This window comes from Somniosus microcephalus, chromosome 14 (assembly GCF_052327205.1).
Source record: "Somniosus microcephalus isolate GS21.2 chromosome 14, FLI_Smic_1.0, whole genome shotgun sequence".
Lineage (NCBI taxonomy): Eukaryota > Metazoa > Chordata > Chondrichthyes > Squaliformes > Somniosidae > Somniosus > Somniosus microcephalus.
The window spans coordinates 3,587,111-3,603,082 of record NC_141000.1 but is presented as its reverse complement, the minus strand read 5'-3'; the positions used below and the strand labels follow the sequence as shown (position 1 = coordinate 3,603,082).

Below are 15,972 nucleotides of genomic sequence, written 5' to 3'. Positions count from 1 at the left end.
TTGATCCACTCGCGTCCTAGAAGTGGTGGTCCTCCCTCAGGTAGTACGTATAAGTTCATTCTTGGGTGTTCTTTACCCCTATCTCTCACCTTGACTCTTATCTTTCCCATGGGGTATACTTTATGCCCTGTGTATGTCTGCAATACGAACTTGGTATCCCTTAAGGGTATATGTGAGAATAGCTGGTGGTAATCCCTTCGATTTATGACTGATAGAGCTGATCCAGTGTCCAACTCCATTTTCACTTGGACTCCAGCTACTTTTAGCATGACCCAGATAGTTTGTAGGTCAGCTTCCTTACTCACATTGTGAATTCTCAGACTACCCAGCTCCTGGCCGTTTGGGTCTGAGTCCGAATTCTGTTCGTCTGAACTCTTCTCAGCCACCTTGTGTGCCTTGTTGTACTTTTCCTGTGATGGCTTCCTTTGGCTGTTGGTCCTTTGGTTGTTGGTCTTCTTCCCTGACCGGCATACCTTAGCTATGTGACCCAGTTTGCCACATTTCCTACATTCCTGGTTCTTAAACCAGCATTGGTTCTGGTCATGTGTTGTCTTCCCACAACGATAGCATTTTGTTGTTGTCGAGGTAATTTGATCCACACTGAGTGCCGCTGTCTTTAGCTGCATTTCCGCAGTTCCCTTCGCTGCGGCTTCGTGCGATGCTGCAATAAGGATAGCCCTGTCAAGTGTAAGGTCGTTCTCTTCGAGTAGTCGCTTTTGCGTTCCTTCCTTTGCCAATCCGCACACGAACTTGTCTCGCAATGCCTCTGTCAGATTCCCTCCAAACTGGCAGTATTTCGCTAGTCTACGCAGTTCGACCAAGTATTCTGCGTTGCTTTCGTCTTTCCGTTGCGTTCTCGCATAGAATTTGAATCGTTCCGCCAACATCAACGGTGTGGGGTTCAAGTGATCCTTCAGAACAGCCACAATATCATCGAAAGTCTGATCCGCCGGTTTAGCTGGTGATAGTAGATGCTTCAAGAGCCCGTATGTCTTCGCGCCCATCGAGTTTAGCAAGGTTATAGCTTTGTCATCTTCTTCTATTTTATTGGCCTCACAATAGATCTCAATGCGTTCCACATACGTGGCCCAGTCTTCTACCTCGGAATTAAAATCGTTGATGTTACCACACTTAGGCATCTTCCTCTCTTCCTGATAAACACCACGAATTATTTCTTTAAAAATTTTTTTTTCAAGATGGCGGTTCCCGCGAAAATGGCGGTTTCCCGCGCTTATCTTCTCTCCCCGCCCACTTCAATGGCGGTTTCCCGCTTCTGTCTTCTTCCCCGCCTAATGGCGGCTTCCCGCGTTTCTTCCCTGGCGGGAGGGGTACACTTTCCCCACGGGCGACGGCCGCTGGCTTTCAGGTTCACAGCCTGCGCGTCGGCTTCAGTGCTTTCCCTTTTCTCGGCAGGGCAACCGGCGCTGGGTACACCCCGTTGACGGCGAACAGTTTCAGCCGCTGGGCTGGCTCTCGCTCAGTTCCCCTTGCTCGGGCTCTGTCTCTCTCCCGCTCGCTCGGCTCTACCGGCGCTGGGTACACCCCGTTGACGGAGAACAGTTTCAGCCGCTGGACTGGCTCTCGCTCAGTCTCCCTTGCTCGGGCTCTGTCTCTCTCCCGCTCGCTCGGCTCTACCGGCGCTGGGTACACCCCGTTGACGGAGAACAGTTTCAGCCGCTGGACTGGCTCTCGCTCAGTCTCCCTTGGTCGGCTCTGCCTCTCCCGCTCGCTTGGCTCCCAATCGCGCCTCCCAGCCCTCTCGCAGTCCGGTGCTTCCCTCCCCGGCTGCGGCTGAGTTTATCTCTTCCCGCGCCTACGTTCCCGGTCGCAGCGCTTCGTGGCTTCGGTCGCTGCCCGGCCTTTTTCGCCGGTCGCGGTCTAGCTGTCTCACGACGCCGTTGCGTCCCCCAGCCTGTCTGTACCGCGGCTTCCTTGCTCCACGCTGCCCCAGTCTCAGCGCCTCTGGACCCGACTTCTGTCCGGCTCCTTTCCCCCTCGACCGTGGTCGAGTGCACCGCCCTTATCCTCTGGTTATTCTTTTTACTTTCCCTTACTCACAGTCACCGTGGCCGCCTTGCTTCTCGTGCTGATCGGCTCACTCCTCACCGTGGCAGAAGGGACAGTCAGTGCCTGTTGCTGATGGAAGTCTTTGTCTCTAAATTCTTCCTCCTTTCTAGTTCTGCAGCCTCGAGTTTTCTCCCAGCAGAACGACGAGGGCGGTTGCCTCTTCTCGACGCTCGTTAACTGCTTCGGAAGTATTGTTGCCACAGGGTACGATCGGACTCGTCGCCACTGTAAAGTCTGTGGGTTGTTTAGTTAATTAATACATAGACTCCAAGAGTAACTTAAAACAGGACTTTACTATTCGAAGGCCAGGGCGAATCTGCCCAATAAATCCTGACACAACACTTATATACTGGTGTGGTCACCGTCGGTATTACAGTATACAGAAGCCAAACAAAGTAGTGCCACACCTAAAATAGTTCTCTTAAAGGTGAACGGTTACATACAATAGTTCTCTTAAAGGTAGACGGGTACATACACTACACTAGTAAAATTAAAGTCAATGGGAATCGGGAGAACATTCTTCACTGGCTGGAGCCATACCTAACACAAAGGAAGATGGTTGTGGTTGTTGGAGGTCAATCATCTCAGTCCCAGGACATCGCTGCAGGAGTTCCTCAGGGCAGTGCCCTAGGCCCAACCATCTTCAGCTGCTTCATCAATAAACTTCCCTCCATCAGAAGTGGGGATGTTTGTTGATGATTTCACAGTGTTCAGTTCCATTCACAATTCCTCAGATAATGAAGCAGTCCATGCCTGCATGCAACAAGACCTGGACAACATCCAGGCTTGGGTTGATAAGTGGCAAGTAACATTCGTGCCACACAAGTGCCAGGCAATGAGCATCTCAAATAAGAGGGAGTCTAACCACCTCCCCTTGAAATTCAATGGCATTACCATCGTCGAATCCCCCACCATCAACATAAATACCGTGGCTACAAGAGCAGGTCAGGGGCTGGGTATTCTAGGCAAGTGTCTCACCTCCTGACTCCCCAAAGCCTTTCCACCATCTACAAGGCACAAGTCAGGAGTGTGATGGAATACTCTCCACTTGCCTGGATGAGTGCAGCTCCATCAACACTCAATAAGTTCGACACCATCCAGGACAAAGCAGTCCACTTGATTGTCTCCCCAGCCTCTACCTTAAACATTCACTCCCTCCACCGCCGGCGTACCGCGGCTGCAGTGTGTACCATCTACAAGATGCATGGCAGCAACTCGCCAAGGCTTCTTTAACAGCAGTTCCAAACCCATGACCTCTTCCACCTAGAAGGACAAGGGCAGCAGGTGCATGGGAACACCGCCACCTCCAAGTTCCCCTCCAAGTTACACACCATCCTGACTTGGAAATATATCGCCGATCCTTCATCGTCGCTGGGTGAAAACCCTGGAACTCCCTCCCTAACAGCACTGTGGGAGTACCTTCACCACACGGAATGCAGCGGTTCAAGAAGGCGGCTCACCACCACCTTCTCAAGGGCAACTAGTGATGGGCAATAAATGTTGGCCTTGCCAGCGACACCCACATACCGTGAATGAATAAATAAAAATAAAATTTAAAAAAACACACCGAACACAAATCTAGGACTTGGGAGAATGATATAACTGAGACACACAGAACACCATTTTAATTGGAGTTGCCAACATTGCTGACAAGTCCAGAAATGAAAGATTAATCTTCCAGACACTGCTATGAACAACCCAGTAGCAAAATCATAGAGGTGTCAAAACATACTGGCCTAGAAATTCGTGAATGCCACAAAAACTGCCGGTGCTAGGGAAGGGGCACCCAGGGTCTCGCACACAGCACTCCAGCTTTGTGCAGGAGGTCTAGACTGCAAGAGAGGTCCTCTACTCACAGGAGCCAGGGGGCCCTCCAGAAAGAAGGATGTGGGACCACATCACTGAGGCCGTCACTGCCAGCCGTGTCGCCCCCCACCACCTGGCTCCAGTGCCCAAAGAAGCTTCATGACCTCAGACCAGCGGTCAAGGTCAGTGAATGCATCTCCATCTACTATCATCTGCAGCACTAGCCTCACACACTGCTCAATACACAACCCCCACCCGCCAATCACTCACCTACCAACAATCTGCACCAATCATGAGGCACACCTGCCATTCCTAGCTTCACCTCACCCCCTTGGAGGAGACGGAGCTGGCCATTGTTTGCAGGGGAATGGCTGAGCCCTTGGCCAGCAGTGGGGCAGAAAGGATACAAGATGCTGGTATCCTCATACGTTATCCTCCTTCTCGCATGCACCTCTTGCTTTCCCGCCCTCCCCTCACCACAGCTCCACCCTTGTGCCTTCCTCATTTCATACACCCAAGAAATGCAGCCTGCCCAGCCAGTGAGTGACCAAGGAGAGGGAGAGGAGAAAGAAGAAGAAGCCACCAGCTCCTCATGGACGACCAGCAAGGCACTGTGCAGTGTCCCCCACTGAAAGTCAGCAGCCTTCCACCAGCCACGCTGCAGCCACTGGGGTAGCACCACGTGACATCAGTAGGATAGGCAAAGGCAGTCACTAAGGGAATGCACAAGGATAATGAGTTGATTTCTTGAAGTCATATTGGATGGATCGATGTATAAAGTTTGATTGGAAAGTTTGCTTTGTGGTGGCTTTTATTTCAGCATTGTGGTCAAGAGGACACTGTGATGGTCAGTAACAGAGGGAAGGTAAGGTGTGGGACAAATGTGGAAAGGCGAGTTGGGGTTGTGGTCACTGGTAGAAAGGGGCTGTCTGGGTTGCATCCTTCCTTCTGCGTCTTCCTCTTCCCTCTGTGAGCCGATGCTGTAAATCTGAAATAAAAGCATAAAATGTTGGAAATGCTCAGCAGGTGAGGCAACATCTTGACCTGAAACGTTAACTCTGTTTCACTCTCCACAGATGCTGCCTGACCTGCTGAGTATTTCCAGCATTTTCTGTCTTCTCAGAGGCCTTCCTTTACCACCCGAGGCCTTGCAAGAGTCCAGCAGCACTCCCTACACACTTAAAAAACTAATAACATCTATTGCACCAAGCCACTACTTCAATAAAATGTGAAAAATCCAGTCCAAAAGCTTAAATACAAACTTACCTGAAAGATGTGTGTGTCCCTTTAAGAAGTGCTGCAGCATCTCTGTCAGTCTGCTGAAGGCTGGATTTTAATAGTGAGCTTAGGGTCTCTGTAATATCACCCTCGGACAATCTGTGTAATATCACCCTCGGACAATCTGTGTAATATCACCCTCGGACAATCTGTGTAATGTCACCCTCGGACAATCTATGTAAATCACCCTCGGATAATCTGTAATATCACCCTCGGACAATCTGTGTAATATCACCCTCGGACAATCTGTGTAAATCACCCTCGGACAATCTGTAATATCACCCTCGAACAATCTGTAATATCACCCTCGGACAATCTGTAATATCACCCTCGGACAATCTGTGTAAATCACCCTTGAACAATCTGTGTAATGTCACCCTCGGACAATCTGTAAATCACCCTCGGACAATCTGTGTAAATCACCCTCGGACAATCTGTGTAAATCACCCTCGGACAATCTGTGTAAATCACCCTCGGACAATCTGTAATATCACCCTCGGACAATCTGTGTAAATCACCCTCGGACAATCTGTGTAATATCACCCTCGGACAATCTGTGTAATATCACCCTCGGACAATCTGTGTAATATCACCCTCGGACAATCTGTAATATCACCCTCGGACAATCTGTAATATCACCCTCGGACAATCTGTAATATCACCCTCGGACAATCTGTAATATCACCCTCGGACAATCTGTAATATCACCCTCGGACAATCTGTGTAATATCACCCTCGGACAATCTGTAATATCACCCTCGGACAATCTGTAATATCACCCTCGGACAATCTGTGTAAATCACCCTCGGACAATCTGTGTAATATCACCCTCGGACAATCTGTGTAATATCACCCTCGGACAATCTGTGTAATATCACCCTCGGACAATCTGTAATATCACCCTCGGACAATCTGTAATATCACCCTCGGACAATCTGTAATATCACCCTCGGACAATCTGTGTAATATCACCCTCGGACAATCTGTGTAAATCACCCTCGGACAATCTGTGTAATATCACCCTCGGATAATCTGTGTAATATCACCCTCGGACAATCTGTGTAATATCACCCTCGGATAATCTGTAATATCACCCTCGGACAATCTGTAATATCACCCTCGGACAATCTGTGTAATATCACCCTCGGACAATCTGTGTAATATCACCCTCGGACAATCTGTGTAAATCACCCTCGGACAATCTGTGTAAATCACCCTCGGACAATCTGTGTAAATCACCCTCGGACAATCTGTGTAATATCACCCTCGGACAATCTGTGTAAATCACCCTCGGACAATCTGTAATATCACCCTCGGACAATCTGTGTAATATAACCCTCGGACAATCTGTGTAAATCACCCTCGGACAATCTGTGTAATATCACCCTCGGACAATCTGTGTAATATCACCCTCGGACAATCTGTGTAAATCACCCTCGGACAATCTGTAATATCACCCTTGGACAATCTGTGTAATATCACCCTCGGACAATCTGTGTAAATCACCCTCGGACAATCTGTAATATCACCCTTGGACAATCTGTGTAATATCACCCTCGGACAATCTGTGTAAATCACCCTCGGACAATCTGTGTAAATCACCCTCGGACAATCTGTGTAAATCACCCTCGGACAATCTGTGTAAATCACCCTCGGACAATCTGTGTAATATCACCCTTGGACAATCTGTGTAAATCACCCTCGGACAATCTGTAATATCACCCTCGGACAATCTGTGTAATATAACCCTCGGACAATCTGTGTAATATCACCCTCGGACAATCTGTGTAATATCACCCTTGGACAATCTGTGTAAATCACCCTCGGACAATCTGTAATATCACCCTTGGACAATCTGTAATATCACCCTCGGACAATCTGTGTAAATCACCCTCGGACAATCTGTAATATCACCCTCGGACAATCTGTCATATCACCCTCGGACAATCTGTGTAATATCACCCTCGGACAATCTGTGTAATATCACCCTCGGACAATCTGTGTAATATCACCCTCGGACAATCTGTGTAATATCACCCTTGGACAATCTGTAATATCACCCTTGGACAATCTGTAATATCACCCTCGGACAATCTGTGTAATATCACCCTCGGCCAATCTGTGTAATATCACCCTTGGACAATCTGTAATATCACCCTCGGACAATCTGTAATATCACCCTCGGACAATCTGTGTAATATAACCCTCGGACAATCTGTAATATCACCCTCGGACAATCTGTAATATCACCCTCGGACAATCTGTGTAATATCACCCTCGGACAATCTGTGTAATATCACCCTCGGACAATCTGTGTAAATCACCCTCGGACAATCTGTGTAAATCACCCTCGGACAATCTGTGTAAATCACCCTCGGACAATCTGTGTAAATCACCCTCGGACAATCTGTAATATCACCCTCGGACAATCTGTGTGATATCACCCTCGGACAATCTGTGTAATATCACCCTCGGACAATCTGTGTAAATCACCCTCGGACAATCTGTGTAAATCACCCTCGGACAATCTGTGTAATATCACCCTCGGACAATCTGTGTAATATCACCCTCGGACAATCTGTGTGATATCACCCTCGGACAATCTGTGTAAATCACCCTCGGACAATCTGTGTAAATCACCCTCGGACAATCTGTGTAATATCACCCTCGGACAATCTGTGTAAATCACCCTCGGACAATCTGTGTAATATCACCCTCAGACAATCTGTGTAATATCACCCTCGGACAATCTGTAATATCACCCTTGGACAATCTGTAATATCACCCTCGGACAATCTTTAATATCACCCTCGGACAATCTGTGTAATATCACCCTCAGACAATCTGTAATATCACCCTCGGACAATCTGTAATATCACCCTTGGACAATCTGTGTACTATCACCCTCAGACAATCTGTAATATCACCCTCAGACAATCTGTGTAATATCACCCTCGGACAATCTGTAATATCACCCTCAGACAATCTGTGTAATATCACCCTCGGACAATCTGTAATATCACCCTTGGACAATCTGTAATATCACCCTCGGACAATCTGTAATATCACCCTCGGACAATCTGTGTAATATCACCCTCGGACAATCTGTGTAATATCACCCTTGGGCAATCTGTGTAAATCACCCTCGGACAATCTGTGTAATATCACCCTCGGACAATCTGTGTAAATCACCCTCGGACAATCTGTGTAATATCACCCTCGGACAATCTGTGTAATATCACCCTTGGGCAATCTGTGTAAATCACCCTCGGACAATCTGTGTAATATCACCCTCGGACAATCTGTGTTAATCACCCTCGGACAATCTGTGTAATATCACCCTTGGGCAATCTGTGTAAATCACCCTCGGACAATCTGTAATATCACCCTCGGACTATCTGTGTAATATCACCCTCGGACAATCTGTGTAAATCACCCTCGGACAATCTGTGTAATATCAGCCTCGGACAATCTGTGTAATATCAGCCAGGCTGCAATCTGGGCAATGCTTTTAGAAGTTGACTGATGTACTTTGCAGGAGAGCTGAGGAATTCACCAACTTTGGATCACAACAAGGCAGCAGGGAGCTTGGGCCATCGAGTGTCACAGGGTTTCTGCCTTCCCCAAGATCTAGGGTGCAATCGATGGCTGTTGCATTATTTTGCGAGCTTGTACAGAAATCCCCCTCAAACTACCTCAACAGAAGGAATTGCACCCCCTCAATGTACAGATTGTGTGCGACACCATGCTGAGGATCCTACACGGGAGATGCTGGAAAATGTCTCGATGCCTCCTTCCTTCGCAATGAAGCCCATCCTGACCTGTTCAAGGAGGAACATTGGGTCAACAGATGGCTTGTGGGTGGTAAACCTCACCCCTTGCTCCCATGGATAACCCAACTAAGATTGGTCCGAACAGCAGCAGAGGAGAATTACAATGAGGCACGTGCTTCTACCAGGGCTCGAGAGGAGCAACAGAATCCCAGACAGATCAAGAGGGGGTCTGTAGTATGCTCCAGATCATCTGAGCCATACAGTTGTAGCCTGCTGTGGCCTGCACAACTCTGCCATCCAAAAAGGACTGGACAGCTAGTCCCAGAGAGATGACACCAGCTGCTTTGGAGGGTGAATTACAGAGAAGAGAGAATTACAGAGAGTCTGTCACTCAGAGGGCTCCTCAGTGACTGCTGCAGAGAGCACCAGAGTATAACTTGATGCGTCTCTTCTGTTTAAGACAGTCTACCTCTGAGACCACTGCCTCAATTCCTTCTCACCAATACAGATCAAAAAACATGGCAACACATCCTGGGAGGGAGCTGCTCTTAGCTGAATTTCTGGAGTTTTTTCCTGAGCCTGGTGTCAGGTTCCTGATCCAATGATACAATAATCAGACATGGACTCTGGGTGGAGCGGGACTGATGGGTCCAATAGTCTGTGATAGTGGATTGGCGGTTAGGATCAGATCAGCCATGATCTTATTGAATGGCGGAGCAGGCTCGAGGGGCCGATTGGCCTACTCCTGCTCCTATTTCTTATGTTCTTAATAATCAGACATGGACTCTGGGTGGAGCGGGACTGATGGGCCCAATAATCAGACATGGATTCTGGGTGGAGTGGGACTGCTGGGCCCAATAATCAGACATGGACTCTGGGTGGAGCGGGACTGGTGGGTCCAATAATCAGACATGGATTCTGGGTGGAGTGGGACTGCTGGGCCCAATAATCAGACATGGACTCTGGGTGGAGCGGGACTGATGGGCCCAATAATCAGACATGGATTCTGGGTGGAGTGGGACTGCTGGGCCCAATAATCAGACATGGACTCTGGGTGGAGCGGGACTGGTGGGTCCAATAATCAGACATGGATTCTGGGTGGAGTGGGACTGCTGGGCCCAATAATCAGACATGGACTCTGGGTGGAGCGGGACTGATGGGCCCAATAATCAGACATGGATTCTGGGTGGAGTGGGACTGCTGGGCCCAATAATCAGACATGGACTCTGAGTGGAGCGGGACTGATGGGTCCAATAATCAGACATGGACTCTGGGTGGAGCGGGACTGATGAGTCCAATAATCAGACATGGACTCTGGGTGGAGCGGGACTGATGGGCCCAATAATCAGACATGGAACCTGGGTGGAGCGGGACTGATGGGTCCAATAATCAGACATGGACTCTGGGTGGTATCTGATATTATTACACATTCTGCACTGTTCAGTGTATCCCTCATTATCGTACATCAGCACCATTCAATGTAGCTGACACTATTGCACAATCTGCGCTGTTCACTGTATCTGCCACTATTGTACATTCTGCAGTGTTCAGTGTCTGTGTCACTATTGTACATTCTGCAGTGTTCAGTGTCTGTGTCACTATTGTACATTCTGCAGTGTTCAGTGTCTGTGTCACTATTGTACATTCTGCAGTGTTCAGTGTCTGTGTCACTACTGTACATTCTGCAGTGTTCAGTGTCTGTCACTATTGTACATTCTGCAGTGTTCAGTGTCTGTCACTATTGTACATTCTGCAGTGTTCAGTGTCTGTGTCACTATTGTACATTCTGCAGTGTTCAGTGTCTGTGTCACTACTGTACATTCTGCAGTGTTCAGTGTCTGTCACTATTGTACATTCTGCAGTGTTCAGTGTCTGTGTCACTATTGTACATTCTGCAGTGTTCAGTGTCTGTGTCACTACTGTACATTCTGCAGTGTTCAGTGTCTGTGTCACTATTGTACATTCTGCAGTGTTCAGTGTCTGTCACTATTGTACATTCTGCAGTGTTCAGTGTCTGTGTCACTACTGTACATTCTGCAGTGTTCAGTGTCTGTGTCACTTTTGTACATTCTGCAGTGTTCAGTGTCTGTGTCACTATTGTACATTCTGCAGTGTTCAGTGTCTGTCACTATTGTACATTCTGCAGTGTTCAGTGTCTGTGTCACTACTGTACATTCTGTAGTGTTCAGTGTCTGTGTCACTACTGTACATTCTGCAGTGTTCAGTGTCTGTGTCACTACTGTACATTCTGCAGTGTTCAGTGTCTGTGTCACTACTGTACATTCTGCAGTGTTCAGTGTCTGTCACTATTGTACATTCTGTAGTGTTCAGTGTCTGTGTCACTATTGTACATTCTGCAGTGTTCAGTGTCTGTCACTACTGTACATTCTGCAGTGTTCAGTGTCTGTGTCACTACTGTACATTCTGCAGTGTTCAGTGTCTGTGTCACTACTGTACATTCTGCAGTGTTCAGTGTCTGTCACTATTGTACATTCTGTAGTGTTCAGTGTCTGTGTCACTATTGTACATTCTGCAGTGTTCAGTGTCTGTCACTACTGTACATTCTGCAGTGTTCAGTGTCTGTCACTATTGTACATTCTGTAGTGTTCAGTGTCTGTGTCACTATTGTACATTCTGCAGTGTTCAGTGTCTGTCACTATTGTACATTCTGCAGTGTTCAGTGTCTGTCACTACTGTACATTCTGCAGTGTTCAGTGTCTGTCACTACTGTACATTCTGCAGTGTTCAGTGTCTGTCACTATTGTACATTCTGTAGTGTTCAGTGTCTGTGTCACTATTGTACATTCTGCAGTGTTCAGTGTCTGTCACTACTGTACATTCTGCAGTGTTCAGTGTCTGTCACTATTGTACATTCTGTAGTGTTCAGTGTCTGTGTCACTATTGTACATTCTGCAGTGTTCAGTGTCTGTCACTATTGTACATTCTGCAGTGTTCAGTGTCTGTGTCACTAATACCATTTGACACACAAGCTCTATAATGTTCTGTTGATTATTTTTATTACGGTTACAGTATTACTGCTGCATTTTACAGCGATGTTCTGTTGTACAGTCTGGTTGAAGCCACAGATAACAGGTCGCTATTTTACATGCAGCATTGAAATTACAACATGGGATAAAGATTAGGCAGAAAACCAGTGGGTCAGCAGAATTTTATGACATTCTCTGACAAAAGGTAAAGCTTCTTTGCTAGCAAAATGATAAACTACAGCATTCTGTTGATAATTGGTGTAACTTAGATTATGTGGAGTTAATGCAGTCTGAATTTGGTCTTGGTGTTCTGTTAAAATGTGAGCACTATTTCAGCAGTGACGTGTTATTGGATTTGGTGGGAAGGAATCTAATTGTGTCACCCATCTGCACTCCAGTAAGGTGCATGGTCTTTGTTTTCCGCGCATATTAAAATGAGATCCATTTCCGGACTAAATATGTGAGCTTGTGTTCCAGTTATAGTGAGAATGTGGAAACAAGGCATCTTCGATTCCAAGGGACAGCCTAAGAGAGACTATAGTGAGAAGATGTCTCCTCAATAACCCTTTTGACCCACTTGATGTACTTTGACACCTTAGTGTAGATACCATATTTCCCTTTCTGTGCACATCCTTCTCCCCAGCTCACAATGCCAGTCAGGAACCAGGTGTTCTTGTGTTCGGTAACATGGGGCCCACCGCTGTCCCCTTGACAGGCGTCTTTGAGCTCATTGTCATAGCCGGCACAGAACATGTTCTGAGACACGGGGTGCTTGCTGGACTCGATGCATTTGGTCCGATCGATGTATGGCACGGTGAGGCGCTGGAGCTTGATGGACGGCAGACCGCGTTCATGATCAAGGCCCCAGCCGCTGACTAAAGCCTGCGGCATATTCATCAAAACTTTCTCTGCAAAGTCTCTGTGAGGCAGACAGATCGGGACAACGTCATGGTTCAATTGTAGAGGATTCTTCAATATCAGGACTGCGATATCGTTGTCATATGCTCCCTGGTAGAACCTAGGGTGGGGAACTACAGCCTCAACATCTTGTCGTTGTTCTGAATGTTCCTCTTTCCTGACATCAAACTCACCTGGTGAGTAATAACAGATACGTGTCAATAAAACAGTCACCCCGCACTTTATAAATCCTTTGGTATCATTTATTTGATGGTCAAAGTTCCATCAATTTGTTCGCAAACAATGAAGTGAAAGAGTTTCGATTCTGCAAATTGTAACAAATAGCCTAAATTTTAAGAACATGGAACATACATAAGAACATGAGATGTAGGAGCAGGAGTCGGCCATTCGGCCCCTCGAGCCTGCTCCGCCATTCAATAAGATCATGGCTGATCTGATCTTGGCCTCAACTCCACTTCCCTGCCCGCTCCCCATAACCCTCGACTCCCTTACATTTCAAAAATCTGTCTATCTCCACCTTAATTATATTCAATGACCCAGCCTCCACAGCTCTCTGCGGAAGAGAATTCCAAAGATTCACCACCCTCAGTGAAGAAATTCCTCCTCATTTCCGATTTAAAAGGGTGCCCCCTTATTCTGAAATTATGCCCCCTAGTTCTAGATACCCCCACGAGGGGAAACATCCTCTCTGCATCTACCCTGTCAAGCCCCTTCAGAATCTTATGTTTCAATAAGATCCCCTCTCATTCTTCTAAACTCCAATGAGTATAGGCCCAACCTGCTCAACCTTTCCTCATAAGACAACCCCTTCATCTCCAGATTCAACAACTTGTATTTATATCGTGCCTTTAACGTAGTACAATGTCCCAAGGCGTTTCACAGGAGCATTATAAAACAAAATTTGACACTGAGCCACAGAAGGAGATATTAGGGCAGATAAGAGGTTGGTTTTAAGGAGTGTTTTAAAGGTGGAAAGTGAGGTAGAGAGGCGGAGAGGTTTAGGGGGGGAATTCCAGAGCTTAGGGCCTAGGCAGCTGATGGCACAGCTGCCAATGGTGGAGCGATTAAAATCGGGGGATGTTCAAGAGGCCAGGATTGGCGGTGCACAGAGGTCCCGGGGGTGGGGGGGCAGATATAGGGTTGGAAGAGGTTACAGAGATAGGGAAGGGCGCGGCCATGGAGGGATTTGAAAACAAGGATGAGAATTTTGAAATCGAGGCGCTGCTTAACTGGGAGCCAGTGTAGGTCAGTGAGCACAGGGGTGATGGGCGAACGGGACGGTGCCAGTTAGGACAGGGACAGCAGAGTTTTGGATGACCTCAAGTTTACGTAGGATAGAACGTGGGAGGCCGGACAGGAATACGTTGGAATAGTCACGTCTAGAGGTAACAAAGGCATGGATGAGGGTTTCAGCAGCGGATGAGCTGAGGCAAGGGTGGAGTGGGGCGCTGTTCCAGAGGTGGATATAGGCGGTCTTAGTGATGGTATGGATATGTGGTCAGAAGCTCATTCTCAGGATCAAATATAACACCAAGGGTTCCGCCTCAAACAGCTGCTAGGGAGAGGGATGGAGTCGGTGGCTCGGGAACGGAGTTTGTGGCTGGGACCAAAGACAATGGCTTCGGTCTTCCCAATATTTAGTTGGAGGAAATTTCTGCTCATCCAGTGCTGGATGTGGACAAGCAGTCTGGCAGTTTAGAGAGAGTGGAGGGGTTGATAGAGGCGGAGGTGAAGTAGAGCTGGGTATCGCCAGCACACAAGTGGAAAATGATGGTGTATTTTTGGGTGATGTCGCCGAGGCGAGCATGTAGATGAGAAATAGGAGGGGGCCAAGGACAGAACCTTGGGGGACACCAGAGGGAACGATGCGGGAGCGGGAAGAGAAACCGTTGCTGTTGATTCTTTAGCTACAACTGGATAGATAGGAATGGAATCAGGCGAGGTCACCCAGCTGGACAACGGAGGAGAGGCACTGGAGGAGGATGGTGTGTGGTCAGCTGTGTCAAAGGCTGCAGCCAGGTCGAGATGGATAAGAAGGGAGAGTTTATCACGGTCACAGTCACATAGGATGTCATTTGTGACTTTGATAAGGGCCGTTTTAATGCTGTGGCAAGTGCAGAAACATGATTGGAAGGGCTCAAGCATTAAGTTGCGGGATAGAACGGCACGGATGTGGGAGGTGACAACACGTTCAAGGATTTTTGAGTGGAAAGGAAGGTTGGAGATGGGGCGGGTGGTTAGCAAGGGCAGAGGAGTCAAGGGTAGGTTTTTTGAGAAATGGGGTGATTACAGCAAATTGAAGGGAAGGGGAAGAGCACCTGAGAAGGGGATCTCATGGTCACAGGTATTAAATTGAAATAAACTGCTCACTACATGGGTCAATAATAAACTGTAATAAACCGCTGACCACACTGTGAGAAAGGGGGAAATCTTCATTTCAGAGTCTGCCTACTAACTAACTGGACTAAATGAAATAAGTATTATTTGTTATAGTCTCAAGTTTGTATTGTTTGTATTATATAACTAATACACAATGCACAACAATGTTTGAATAATCATGCTTTTAAAACTAGTGTAATGTACCCTGGGTAGAAGTGGTTAGATTTTAAAATGGAAGAAACACAGGTGTTGGGCCCTCTTGACTAACATTCTTGACCAACATTTTAAAAGCTCTTCTCAGCAAACCTATTAATAAGAACAGACATGGGGCTAGAAATTCATTAAAGCCAAGGAATGGGCGGTGTCAGTAGAAAAGTTGGAGAGTTAGCGCCAGGCGCTAATGTTTTAGACTGCACGCAAAATTTGTGCTCACTGCTCAAAAAAATCATTGGAGTCCTAATTCAAGTCTTAAAGCCCAAGCTCATTGGCGTTACACTCAAAGGGTGGGCCAATATCAGGCGCAGTCTAATCACAACTCATCATTTCCACAGGCTTTTTTAGTACTTAAAGGGGAGGTTCATTGATGCTGCAGAACCTCATTCTCAGCATTGCTGGCTGCGCAGCTGTCTCAGCAAGCAGAATCAGGACAAGGAGGAGCCAGAGGGCTGAACCAGGCATACTCATGGCAGATCCACGCCCCAAGGAGAGAGCCTGCAGATTCTGCAATGAAGTTTTGGAGGCGTTTGTTTTCGCTGTGGAGAGAC

At 47.4% G+C, this 15,972-nt stretch overlaps 1 protein-coding gene across 1 annotated transcript in view; it reads right to left on the bottom strand.

Annotated features, from left to right (window-relative positions):
* Window positions 1-11,919: 11,919 nt before the first annotated feature.
* LOC147107267 (coagulation factor X-like) overlaps window positions 11,920-15,972 on the bottom strand; it is a 76,529-nt gene continuing 72,476 nt past the window's right edge. The window contains exon 8 of the mRNA XM_086006136.1: window positions 11,920-13,002. Within this exon, the coding sequence (XP_085862262.1) occupies window positions 12,437-13,002 (566 nt within the window). The 3' untranslated portion in view covers window positions 11,920-12,436. The remainder of the gene's footprint in view (window positions 13,003-15,972) is intronic.